The 13,657-nt window shown below is 37.4% G+C and overlaps 1 protein-coding gene and 1 non-coding gene across 3 annotated transcripts; both read left to right on the top strand.

The window, feature by feature from the left end:
- Positions 1–1,174: 1,174 nt before the first annotated feature.
- LOC139939313 (galactosylceramide sulfotransferase-like) lies at positions 1,175–11,617 on the top strand. 2 transcript variants are annotated; one of them, XM_071935091.1, is made up of 5 exons: positions 1,175–1,263; positions 3,161–3,322; positions 3,805–4,121; positions 5,038–5,654; positions 11,297–11,617. In XM_071935091.1, the coding sequence occupies exons 2-5, from the start codon at positions 3,228–3,230 to the stop codon at positions 11,303–11,305; spliced, it is 1,038 nt and encodes a 345-aa protein (XP_071791192.1). In that variant the 5' UTR covers positions 1,175–1,263; positions 3,161–3,227; the 3' UTR covers positions 11,306–11,617. The 2 variants fall into 2 exon arrangements, with proteins under 2 accessions (XP_071791192.1, XP_071791191.1); XM_071935090.1 differs by lacking the exon at positions 11,297–11,617 and having other exon boundaries at positions 5,038–8,125.
- Positions 10,324–10,396, top strand: Trnan-guu (transfer RNA asparagine (anticodon GUU)). Its single transcript has one exon. It is a non-coding gene; the product is annotated as a tRNA-Asn (tRNA).
- Positions 11,618–13,657: the final 2,040 nt, after the last annotated feature.

Here is a 13,657-nt window from a genome sequence, read left to right as displayed (position 1 = left end):
TGTATAAATAGATCGGATGGAACTTAAAGGAACACGTTGCCTTGGATCGGACGAGTTGGTCTATAAAAAGCATTTGTAACCGTTTTTTTAATAAAATGCATATGGTTGGAAAGATGTTTTAAAAGTAGAATACAATGATCCACACAAGTTTGCCTCGAAATTGCGTGGTTTTCCTTCTACTGTGCGAACTAACACGGTCGGCCATTTATGGGAGTCAAAATTTTGACCCCCATAAATGGCCGACGTGTTAGTCGACGAGGTAAAAGGAAAACCGTACAATTTCGAGGCATGTTTGTGTGGATCATTGTATTCTGCTTTTACAACATCTTTCTAATCATATCCATTTTATAAAAACCGGTTACACACGCTTTTCAAAGACCAACTCGACCGATCCAAGGCAACGTGTTCCTTTAAGGCGGGAATAGTGATCGACCCGTCGTGTTTAGGAGCTTACTTTATTGATCTCAATAGAGAATAACACCATAGAGCAAATTGGTTATTGGAAACGTACGATATCTGTTTCACTGGGATGGGGCGCACTCATCGATCTCTAACAGATATCACACTGTGTGTCCACTTTAAATTCATGCGCCATAACTGATAGCATAATTTGTATGCCCTCAAATTCTGTTGTAACTTTTTTGTTGGTGGGGTTCATGCAATTAATTAGATTTATGACAAGTTCCACGGAAGATTATAGAATTGGGTTGATCCTATGGTCCTAGTTGGCTTGAGTGCTTCATGAGCAAGTCGGTTTGGGAAAAAGCACACTTTTTAGGGTGTGTCTTTCGCAAAAAAAAAATCCAATTACTGCTAGCACCTGCTAAAAGTTTATAAGAAATGTGAAGTCCGACAAAAATATTTCTTGCTTGGGGTTCAAGAGGACGACAGTCATTTTGAATATTTAGCATTGTTTGATATAAATGGGAGTGTGACTGTGACTTGGTTTAGCCATAACCAAATTTGTTCTGCAAAGGGATCACCCTTCTCATAGAGCTATTTCGTTTTTTTCTGTCTCGTCCGCTATCGGAAACGATATCGGACGAATCGGCGTATGATCACAGCATACTCAAGATCCAAGACGTGATTCAGGCGGCCGGCTCTGCCCGCCAGGCTAGCTAGTTAGCGCCATCTGTAGTTTAGTTTTTGCAATCGTGTTCACTTTCTAAATGGCGTGTGCACTTGACACACGTATACGGTACGGGGAGAAGTTTCTATAGACAGAGTGGGTGCGATGTTTCCTCTACTATTGTATTATTACAGGTAAGAACAAACATTTATTGCTTTTAACGTTTTTGTCAACCAAACTTTGAAAATCATCAAATTTAGCGGTCACGTTTTTACGTTTTAGTACAAGCATATAGAAAGGATCTCTATGGTACAAACAAGCGTGCAAAACGTCTCTATGCTAAAAGTACTGCATATTATATGCGGAAGAGGAAAGAGTCATCATGATGGGTCAATACACGGTCAAGAAGCCAGCACGGCGCGCGGTGACCGCGGTGGCGGAGTCTTTATAAAACCATAAAACTTAAAGGCATATATAAAGCCACGTTCGCATTGGACTTATGGGTCTGGTAACTTATTGATATGGTTCAAGTTGACTGGACTAAAACCATTGAAACATTATTAATGTCTCTTAATATTAAAGGTAGTGGACACTATTGGTAATTGTCAAAGACTAGCCTTCACAGTTGGTGTATCTCAACATATATGTGTAATGTAAGAAACCTGTGAAAATTTAAGCTCAATCGGTCATTGAACTTGCAAGATAATAATGAAAGAAAAAAACACCCTTGTCACACGAAGTTGTGTGCGTTTAGATAGTTGATTTCGAGAACTCAAGTTCTAAACCTGAGGTCTCGAAATCAAATTCATGGAAAATTACTTCTTTCTCGAAAACTATGACACTTCAGAGGGAGCCGTTTCTCACAATGTTTTATACCATCAACCTCTCCCCATTACTCGTCACCAAGAATGGTTTTACGCTAATAATTATTTTGAGTAATTACCAATAGTGTCCACTGCCTTTAATCTCTTATTATTAATGTCCATACTCTTTTTTGCAACAATGTATCGACTTAAAAATCATGCGTAAGTGGCTATAAATCCTAATATCACTCGCTATCTGTTTTAAGAAACTTTTTCTCAAACAGACATACAAAATATCACTTTCATACGTGCCCAATGGCCATACATGTCAAGGTTTACTCTATTTCTGGCCTATACTTTAGTGCTGTTTGGCGTGTTAATGACGCGGTGATATCGCGCATAATGGAATGTCTGTCATTTGTCAAGGAAAGCAGTGCCACGAGTCAATTAGAGCTTAAAGCCCGGTTCATACTTCCTGGGAATGCGAATGCGTAACAAACTTTGACGTCACAGCCCCATTTCGCTGCATATTTTTGACAGAAATTTGATCACAAAGAAGAGTAATGGGAGACTTTTGGACGGCTCCATTCACAGTTTTCATCAGTAGTGCGCGTGCTCAGACCTACGCCCGCACTACTGAGCAATTGCGCGCATGCTCCGAGTTGCAAAAAGTACCGTTATGTCTGCTATCGTCAGCGTCTCAAAAGTCTCCCATTTAATTAAGTTGAATCGAATGTAGTAAAAGTGTCGGTGTACTTGATCCAAAGGCAGGTAGACTTGTTTAGGTGCATTTTTCATTGCTGGCTTTCATTATTCTTAAAGGCAGTGGACACTATTGGTAATTACTCAAAATAATCCTTAGCATAAAAACGTACTTGGTAACAAGCAATGGAGAGCTGTTGATAGTATAAAACATTTTGAGAAACGGCTCCCTCTGAAGTAATGTAGTTTTTGAGAATGAAGTAATTTCTCACTAAAATTAATATTTTAATTTGATTTTGAGACCTCAAAATTAGATTTTGAGGTCACGAAATCAAGCATCTGAAAGCACACAACTTCGTGTACAATACAAGGGTATTTTTTCTTCCATTATTATCTCGCAACTTCGACAACCAATTGAGTTCAAATTTTCACAGGTTTGTTATTTTGTGCATTTAATGTTGAGATACACCAAGTGAGAAGACTTGGCTTTGACAATTACCAAAGTTGTCTAGTGTCTTTAATGGCTCAGCCAGGACAAACCACAATAACTGAAGTGTACTCTTCCTTTTTTCTTTGCATGTTTCAGAGGTTTTGGTGAATATACGTAGTCGTCATCGTATTCTGCGTAACTTTGTTTATTACAGAAGTGAACAATGTTTTTCAAGAAACACTCGATTGGGTTTCGGCTACTGCTATTGGTGACAATCAGTCTTTGTCTCTTTGTGCTGTACAATCAGATGTCACAAAGGTTTGTGCAGTCAATTCAGATACAACTAACCTGGATCAACACACCCTCCCCCCCTGATCTCACAGATGAAAAATCTCTGTGGCAGAGAAAATTTCTCACATTTTATTTTGCAATGCCAGGAGATGGACAATGCTAAGGTTATCAATTACATCAAATATTATGCACAGATATGTTTCAATGATTTTGATATTATAACTAACGTGCATGCAACTGTATCTTCACCCAAAAAGAGGACATTACAAAGTTTCAAAGATTCTGTGTAGTATTTTTCAATTTTGAATTGTAAAACTAATCAGCTGATCCGAGGAAAAGTTGCATGCCTGAACTAAAAATTCGCGAGATCAAAACTAATTGTTTTACTTGGTACTTTTTCTTCAAAAGTATATTTCAAGTGAAGTTTTCCTGCACAACCATGATATTTGTGTGTGAATCTGTAAACATATATTTCAATCTTACCAAATGTTGTGCACACTCTTTTACAGATTAATAACCAACCAAAAAACACATAAAGACGAGGATGGTAACGTCCGCTTCCAATTTAACAACAAGAACTGGCCAAAGGAAACTGAAGAGTGCACCCCACAGCGGAACATTGCCTTCTTAAAAATGCACAAATGCGGTAGCAGTACGGTGCAGAACATTCTATTCCGCTATGGTGACCAACACAACCTGGATTTTGTCATGCCGCCTATTGATAACCTTTTCATGAAAGGCGCGTTCTTCGACAAGGATCACATGATCGATTTCTCACTTAAAAAATATAATATTCTGTGCCATCATACCCGCTTCAGTGCAGCAGGTGAGATCATAGTTTTAGCTCAATGCGGAGCCTAGTGGTTGTCTATCTGTGAACATCCTCTATTTCAGCTTTCTATACCATGTGACACACCTGTGAAAACATTTTGAATCGGACCAGCTTCTCTCCACCCAGGGTTAAATGGGTACCTGTAAGGGCAGAGATGGTTCTTGTGATTGAGTTAGCCGAGTAGCACAGGCTCTATATACTCCCCAGGGAGCTGAGATGGTTTAAAGGGAAGGTACACGTTTGGTAATTACTCAAAACAAATATTAACTTAAAAACTGACTTGGTAACGAGCATTGGAGAGCTGTTGATAGTATTAAACATTGTGACAAACGGATCCCTCTGAAGTAACGTAGTTTTCGAGAAAGAAGTCATTTCTCACTCAAATAATAAAATACTTTTAGCCAGAAGTCTTAAACTATTCCTATCTGAAAGCACACAAATTTGTCCAACAAGGGTGTTTTTTTCTTGCAACTTCGATGACCAATTGAGCTCAAATTTTCACATACACCAAGTGAGAAGACTGGTCTTTGACAATTACCAATAGTGTACCTTCCCTTAAAGGAGTGAATTAAGGTCCAGTGACCAGGGGTAATAATGTGAAGCGCTTTGAGATGTCCTTCAGATGTGAAAAGCGCTATATGAAAACTGGTTATTACTATTTAAAACTAATGGGGAAGTTGACATTTGCCATACAGCTTTAATATCAGTGCACCCATTAGATACCAACATGTAGCATTGTCCAAGTTCTTTTGTTTGCAAGAAAATATTTTTGACATTTTGCATTGTAAATCTGGGATGTTTTATTCTCCCTCATTTTTTTTCCCTAGCTGTCCCGGCTCAAATCCTTAGATGTTGAAATGTCTGTAACTTGATATCCTTTTACTTTTATTCTTGGTTTTTGTTGTTGCAGCGTTTGCAGAAGTTCTGCCGTCGGATGCCGTGTACATAACAGTTCTCCGCGACCCAGTCGAAATGTTTGAATCTGGTTTTACTTATCACAAACTTGCCACAAGAGTTGGTCTTCCTGAGGACGGTGGACTCGAAATGTTTCTGCGCATGCCCAGGTTTTACTACAAACAAGTATATCACTCTGGGGCATTCTTTAAGAACCCTATGCTTTTTGATTTGGGACTCAAGAGCATCGAGCAGTTCTACCCAAAACTCATCAAGAAGAAAATATCCAAACTGGAGAAACAATTTGACTTGGTCATGCTCACTGAATACTTTGACGAGTCCTTGATACTCCTTCGTCATTTGTTGTGCTTGGAGATTGACGACATAGTGTACTTCATTCTCAATGCACGGAGTGAGTCGTCAGTGAAAACGATCTCGCCAGATTTTGCCAAGAAAATTCGTGAGTGGAATGCTGGCGACGTTGAACTCTACAGCGTTTTCAATCAAACTTTCTGGCGGAGAGTTGAGGAATTTGGAATGGAGAGGATGAAAGCGGAAGTGAAGGAATTGAGGGAGAGGAATCAATATTTTATTGATCAATGCATCGATAAATTAATAGATGACGACTCTCAGGTATGGCATCCCCCAGGGATTAAGATCAATAGTATTCAACTGAAAGATGGGGCCAGCCGAAAGTGTAGACAGATGGCTTTATCTGAGATCCCTTACACCGAAAAACTTAGGTACATCCAACTAAAGAAATATAACATCACCCTGAGTGGTAATGGTTTAACGTAACATTCCCTATTATCAATTGGAGTAAATTTTGAGGGTTGAACGAAGAATAGTTTACAACCGTGGGACTTGAACCTGCGACCTCCGCATTAATACGGCGGTTCTCTACCAACTGAGCTCCCTAGCCCTATATTGGTGGTTTCTACATTTTGCCAGTCAGAAGTCATTCAACCTTTAAAGGCAGTGGACACTATTGGTAATTACTCAAAATAATTATTAGCATAAAACCTCACTTAGTAGTGAGTAATGGGGAGAGGTTGATGGTATAAAACATTGTGAGAAACGGCTCCCTCGAAGTGCCATAGTTTTCGAGAAAGAAGTCATTTTCCACGAATTTGATTTCGAGACCTCAGATTTAGAACTTGAGGTCTCGAAATCAACCATCTAAACGCATACAACTTCATGTTACAAGGGTGTTTTTTTCTTTCATTATTATCTCGCAAGTTCGATAACCGATTGAGCTCAAATTGCACATGTTTGTTATTTTATGCATATGTTGAGATACACAAACTGTGAAGGCTAGTCTTTGACAATTACCAACAGTGTCCACTGCCTTTAACTGCATGCCTTATAGCCAAGGATCTCACCATGGGATCACACCCAAGTTTTCGTTACTCCCAGTTTATAATACAGAGAATACAGTTATAAAACCACTTATAGAAAGAAAAAATATCATTTAAAGACCTGCTTGAACGAATATGTCAAGTCGTAAACTTTGCTGAAATTCACTTAAAATGTTTTCAAAAAATAGGGAAATCGAGTCATATGACTATAAAAAGATTTCAATTGTGTAAAAAAACAATCATTTAGAATGCCCTTATCCAGGGCTTTTCTGAGAGATTTGTGAAAAGCCCTGTTACGTAATCACTCTCAAAACGTCATCTCTGGGAGCTCCAATTTGTAAAGCCGCTTTGTTGCAGCGTAGAGGCATAACAAAGCAAGCTCCAAGAGATGGCGTCAGCGGCATTGTCCTTTGACGCGCGCTCTCAACGGCAGAAGTGTTTTTAGTTTTCAAAAACCTTTCGGTTGGGGCCTGATTTTTTAATCGATAATTACGAAAAATTCAGAAGTGTACACATATCAAAATTACATTAAAATGGTGAACAAGTGCATTATAAACATGTTAAAATACCATTTCCGTTGAAAACATTCCACTCAGGTAGCTGTTTAACATGTACAAACTAAAACAAAACAAAAGGAGCAAAACAGCTAAAGATAACTGCATAAAAAAATTTCTTTTTAAATTAGATACATACTGATACTCAATTATTAATGAAGCAATTTAAAAGAAAAAGACTAGAGGGGAGAGGTTGCCAGCACATCACTCTTCGCCAAGATCCTCAGCCACTGGCATACATAAAAAGACGAAAATAGAAATACAACAATCCACAAGAGACGTTGCGTGCATGGGTCTATATAGAGATGGGCAGTGTTTAAGATTGCTCGCTAAGTACATCATCTGACCTTTAGTTAGATGTAATTAATGTGTGTATTTATTATTTAACGGGCAATCAATAATTGCCACAAGTGTTCACACATTTGTGGTACATTGTACAGAGTGTGGATACAAAAAACAAAATTAAATTCAAGGACCGTAAAGAATTGTTTTAAAAAAAAATTACTTATGCCTGGCTCCGCCGGCGGGGCATTAACAAAACATGAAGATCACATATATTAACATAAAACTTATTACACAGTCTAATGATTATGATAATAAAAAACATCTGTCTAAAATGTCATATGTGATGAGAAAGAAATAAATCTAGTTTCCGTTTGGAATTTATCAGTCAGTGAGCATTTTTTTAGTCTTTTAAATCGATGTTATGCAAAATGTGTAATCGGTTTTCACTATTTTCTCGTGACCCATCAGATGGCCGATCGATTGCAAATGACTACAGGTTTTGTCAGTTTATGGTGTTTTACATGAAGTGCTTACACTGCCAGCAACTGTTTGTTAGCAAAACCCAATTCTCTGATGTTCTTTTCAAGCCAAGATAATGTTCAACTAAGTTATAATAATAATAGTAATAAATATAAATATAATGTTTGTAAAATGCCAAAAGCCTCTAAGCGCATAAAAACAAGTATATATAATGCAATAAGAGAAAGATACACATATTACCACAACAAAAATTGTTACCGGTAGTTGCAATCTGGAAGCTCATGAAATTTTTACTCAGCGTCACAATCCTTGAAATCTCTAGATATAAAGAGTAGTTTAAACACCCCCTTACCACGAACAAAAGTATAATAACGATAATAAATAATGAAAAAAAAATGTAATGACACAAATAGTAGTAAATATAACATATATATAAAGAAGAAGATCCGTTTTGGATCGAAAGCTAAGGCCATCTTCCCTACTCATTACTGGTAATAACGATCAGGGTAGTGGCCTTAGCTTGCAATCCAAACTAAGCTTGGGCGATATCGATTTATTTTATTTACGATATATCGCCGACAATATATCGCGATATTCGATATAATCGCGATTAATTAAATTTGACATCATCAGTCTTAAAACTTCAAGTGAAAGTTGTAGAAGAGACAGTCCTAGCATAAGAGAGGTGTTGTAATGACCTATTCTTCTGGTTTTACTCCAAACCTATGGGGTGCAAGATGTCTCAGCTAGCAAATATATCGCGATATATCGATATTTCGATTAAAAACAAATCCATCCGATATCGAAATCGTGTCCAACTTAATATCGCGATATTCGATAATATCGTGATATCGCCCAAGCTTAATCCAAACCCGACCTTCATTATATATATATAACGAGCGCCGGCACGTTAAACCGGAGGTCGTTGGTTCAAATCCCGCTCTAGTCAATTTTTCTTTGTTCAATCCTAAAAAAATCATTTAAAAATGTACCCAGTCAGTTTCATGCGATACACCAAGCCTGCAAAAGTAATGGAGGCGTGTGGTGGCTGTCAGATATTTATGTGGATATTTATCAAGATTACTAAAAGTTTAATGTTTAGGTTTTATATACTTTTATAAGCGTTCATGTAGTTTTAAATTATATTCTAGTCCCACACAGACTATTTGTTTGTTTTTATCTTCGCGTGAGATTATGTTATAAATAGGTAGTTTTGGCGGTTGCTGAAATTGAAAAGGACACACTAGTCATTGTGTAGTTTAAGATTTTGTTTTTAAATAGTTTAAATGCAAACAAAACCCACCCTTTATTTGGTCTTTGTTTTACAAGTATGGTTAATATATGCAACTATTATACAATAGAAGGTGCAAGTTGTTTATTCTTGTAACAGGCTCAAAAGTCACGACTGGAAACAGCATTATGTTTTATTCCATTCTTCCAACAGTGGAAACCTGTGCGCAGCCAGCGCTGTATAAATCTATGTCACCTTAAAGGCAGTGGACACTATTGGTAATTACTCAAAATAATTATTAGCATAAAACCTTTCTTGGTGACGAGTAATGGGGAGAGATTGATGGTACAAAACATTGTGAGAAACGGCTCCCTCTGAAGTGCCATAGTTTTCGAGAAAGAAGTAATTTTCCATGAATTTGATTTCGAGACCTCAAGTTTAGAACTTGAGGTCTCGAAATCAACCATCTACGCACAGAACTTCGTGTGACAAGGGTGTGTTTTCTTTCATTATTATCTCGCAAGTTCGATGACCAATTGAGCTCAAATTTTCACAGGTTATTTTATGCATATGTTGAGATACACCAACTGTGAAAGCTAGTCTTTGACAATTACCAGTAGTGTCCACTGGCTTTAAATTGGGATCACCTTGCAGAATGGTGTCTTGTGAACTACTGAATTAAGATTATGAAAAAGACCAACAGGAACCAGTGTACTGCATTCCTGGGCTATGACTAAGCTAATGAATAAACATAAAACAGATGCAAATGAGACTAGTGCTACTTGTTGTGGTTTTAAGTTCCAATAAACAATGACCATGGGGTGCAAAGATTAAGATTAAGATTGGCTGAAGAACATTCCCACAGATGCAATAAACAGTAAAATGAAATCTAATGGCATAAGAAGTAAAAAATATAAAGAGTAAAACCATGGAGGTTTAACTCTTTGTTAAAATCAAAGGGAATTAAACACATTAATCAGAGAAAACAAAACAATACAGTTTTCACCTGTCACATTCGTATTAATTTTTTGTTTTATATTGAAAAGGTAAATTCACCTGACGTTGCCATTCTCAAGAACAAAATGCCACCAGTTATCATTACATGCACTTACTTGATATTAAACAGTTACTTGATACTTGATAGTTACTTTGTAATTACTTTTTAATGATTTTTTTTGGGGGGGGGTTGAACAAAGAATTGACTAGAGTGGGATTCGAATCAACGACCTCCGGATTAACGTGCCGGCGCTCTACCAACTGAGCTATCTAGCCCTATATTGGCGGTGTCCCTATTTTGTCAATATCTTTGTTCGAGGTGCAGTTAACGGTTGTATGGCTTCTGACTGGCACCCCCGAACAAAGATGTTGACAAAATAGGGACACCGCCAATATAGGGCTAGATAGCTCAGTTGGTAGAGCGCCGGCATGTTAATCCGGAGGTCGTTGGTTCGAATCCCACTCTAGTCAATTCTTTGTTCAACCCCTAAAAGCATTTCAAAATTTACCCAGTCAGTTTCCCTTGTGGTTTATATTGATACTTTTTAATCATGTCAAAACAAAAGAGAGTTATTCTGTATCTTTTCATGTAATATTATGAAAGTTAATTTATGCTCAGCCTGTTATTATTTAAATTAGTAGATTTTTTTTTGTCTTCGTATAGTCAATACCGTTCAAACAATGTTTTCTGAATTTGTTTTTATTTCTTTTTTTTCATGGCTGGGCTTCTCAAACTTGCCATAAAAGATGCTCCAGTTGTCTGGAACCAGACTGTATGACTAACAATAAAACTATTGTACATTGTATATATTTGACCAATAAGAGTAATTGCTGATGTTAATTTGTAGTGTGTCAAGCCCAAATCAAATTGTCCGGTTTTTTATTTTATTTTTTCCTTGCGTGTACGGCCTGTCTGAACTTTTTTGAAATATTTAATATTGGCAGACTGAATCTTTAGGTTTTAGGAATTGTTATTATTTATTTCCCTCAGTCTAGCTTTCTCCATATCTAGGGTGTATCCCTTTCGAGTGTAATTTTATTGAACTCATTGTGAAGAAAAAGAATACCCCTTTAAGCAGACTGATAAAGCTCATCAAGGTTATTGAATGTGTTGCTCAAGTTGGGGGCAGCTTTCTCAATGAGTGTAGCGACAAATCTAATATTGGTTTATGACTAGAACTATTTTGAAGCATTGTTATCTAATGAAGGCTACTTCAATATCGGTTATATATGGCTTGTGCAGGGAGTCCAAAACCTGATATTTGAAAACAGTGAAAACATATGAGGGTGTTTTTTCTACTATTTTTGATTGAGCCATAGATTTTCACACTAGGTTAGCTATTCCATGTACTGTATTTGTTTTGGTCACAGAAAAAGTGAGGATACTGGTCTGTGACAATTACCAGTGTTGCCTGCATGCTTATAATAGGCTGGGCCAGTCGATGATGACCGAGTTTTGTCTGCTACAACAGGTTTGTGTGCATAAAATTAATGGCTCTAAAGATATCCCAGGTCACAATTCTATCTATCTATCTTCCAATGAGTACATCCTTCCAGAGAAGTATAGTCGTTTTTGGGGACATTTTTTGGGACATAATTTGAAGACAAATTAAAGTGAATTAACAAAAGGATGAATTCACAGCTGTTACTTCAAAAAGCAAACACTCCGTAAAAAAAACATTCTCTATTTATTTAAATGCACTCTGAGTGCAAGCCTACTTAATTTACAATGTGTTATCTGAGCCTGCTGTTACATGTTTGCATCCCAAGCTGGACTTCCTTCCTTAAAACTATTAATTAGTTATCTTCAGAATGTTTCTTGTGTAAACCCGGAAAGGGACAGTTCATTCAAATGCTCGCTGTGGTAACAGATGTCTGAGACCTCGGCTCAATTGCGTAGAGCTGCTTAAGCACAAAAAAGTAGCCGCTATATACCGGTAAGCACAACAAGAATTATGCTTACTTTAATAAGTTTACCAGCCAAAATAACGTGTCACATCATGGTCACATCATGGTCACTTGTACAATTAGTGACAAGTACCCTGCTCCTTATAATGCTAAGCTGGAATTTTTAAAGCAATATTTTAAGCAGCTCTATGAAATAAACCCCAAAATAAACCCCAACAATTTCTTCTTTTTAGGGACAAAAAATACCCAGGAATTCTTGTTATCGCACCATGTTGTCATTGCCGGCTTTCTACTGCATCAGACTCGAGTTCTGATAACTGAATCATCAGAATTTGGGTTTCGAGTCCTGGGTCATGACACTTGTGTCCGAGAATTGGAACAGTCTCCTGACGATGACTAGAGCAAGTTAGTCGAAACATTGCGAGACCAATTTAAGAACTCACTCCGTGGTAGTGCAGTTAATAACGATGCTATAAGCTAAAGTAGTAGTCCCAGCCAATTTTCTACACCTTCTGCCCAAAAAGCATGACAGTTCTTTTTTAGAACTGAGAAGTCTCCCAAACAATCCGATAAATCTAGATTTTGAGGTCTTGAAAGCATAGTGAAAGCACACAACTTGGTGTGACAAGGGTGTTTTTTCTTTCATTACTATCTCGCAACTTTGACGACCGATTGAGCTCAAATTTTCACAGGTTTCATGGGTTTGTTATTTTGTGCATAATGTTGAGATGAGTGAGAAGACTGGCATCAAATGCTGAGGTGCAAGACGCATCAAATGCTGAGGTGCAAGACACATCAAAAGTGTCCAGTGCAAGACGCATCAAATGCTGAGATGCAAAAGCACATAAGAACTTGATGATTGAATAGTTTTACCAACTCAAGGCCACGCATTCAGAATGGTGGTCAACAAAACGTAATTGTAGGCCACAAACCAACAGCAGCCACAATAAATTGTGTAAAGAAAGCCCTCTATGCGTACACTGCCAAAAGAAACACTAAAAATTGTTTTTTACATCATTTTCTTGTATTGTTTAGATATATAATTTATTTATTTTCACAAGATATCACAAATTAATACAACATATTTTAATGTGATTATTTAATATTCTGACACTAGAAAAAGTCAGGATACAGTACAGAACAAAGCAGTTCTGATACAGGCTCGGAATTTTTCATCTTTGAGAGGGCATAAGGCTATTTTCGTTTTGCAAAGGGCACTTCCATTAGAAAATGTTAAAATCCATAAAGGGGCACCTAGGGCAAGACCGGGCAATAATAAAGTCCACTGCCTCTGTGTACTTCCAGGCCTGCCAACCCATTATGGGGGCGACTGAGGCAACTGACTCTATAAATCCCTGGTCAGTGCTTGGTGCCCCATACATGTAACGGGAGAAATATCCATGATCATAGTGATGCCATTCGAAAACATTAAAAAATTACTAAGCCCTTACAAGAATGAAAGATCAGGCCTTATAGACCTTTATCACACTGTCACGATGGTCATGTCCCCTGTTTCCAATAACAGTAGAGACTGCTAACATTCATTGCGCATGGCACCAGACTATTATTTCGTCCAGGCTCAGTTTAATAGACCTTTCTTTTGTTGATAAACAAACCGCCTTGGTTGGCATGGCCGGCCGAATGTTAGTAAAACACTAAATCATAAAAACAATTGTTTTAAACAAAAATCAACATTTTCTGCACACTTTCAATTAGGTAAACTACCTATAATAATTTGTTGTTTTGTTTTAAACAAAATCAACAAATTTGGTAACATTATTACCAAAAATAGCGATCTTTTCTAGATTTGCACCTATGGCTTTC

Source organism: Asterias amurensis, chromosome 7 (assembly GCF_032118995.1).
Source record: "Asterias amurensis chromosome 7, ASM3211899v1".
NCBI lineage: Eukaryota > Metazoa > Echinodermata > Asteroidea > Forcipulatida > Asteriidae > Asterias > Asterias amurensis.
Note: the sequence above shows the minus strand (reverse complement) of the source record. Positions and strands in the feature narration are given on the sequence as shown.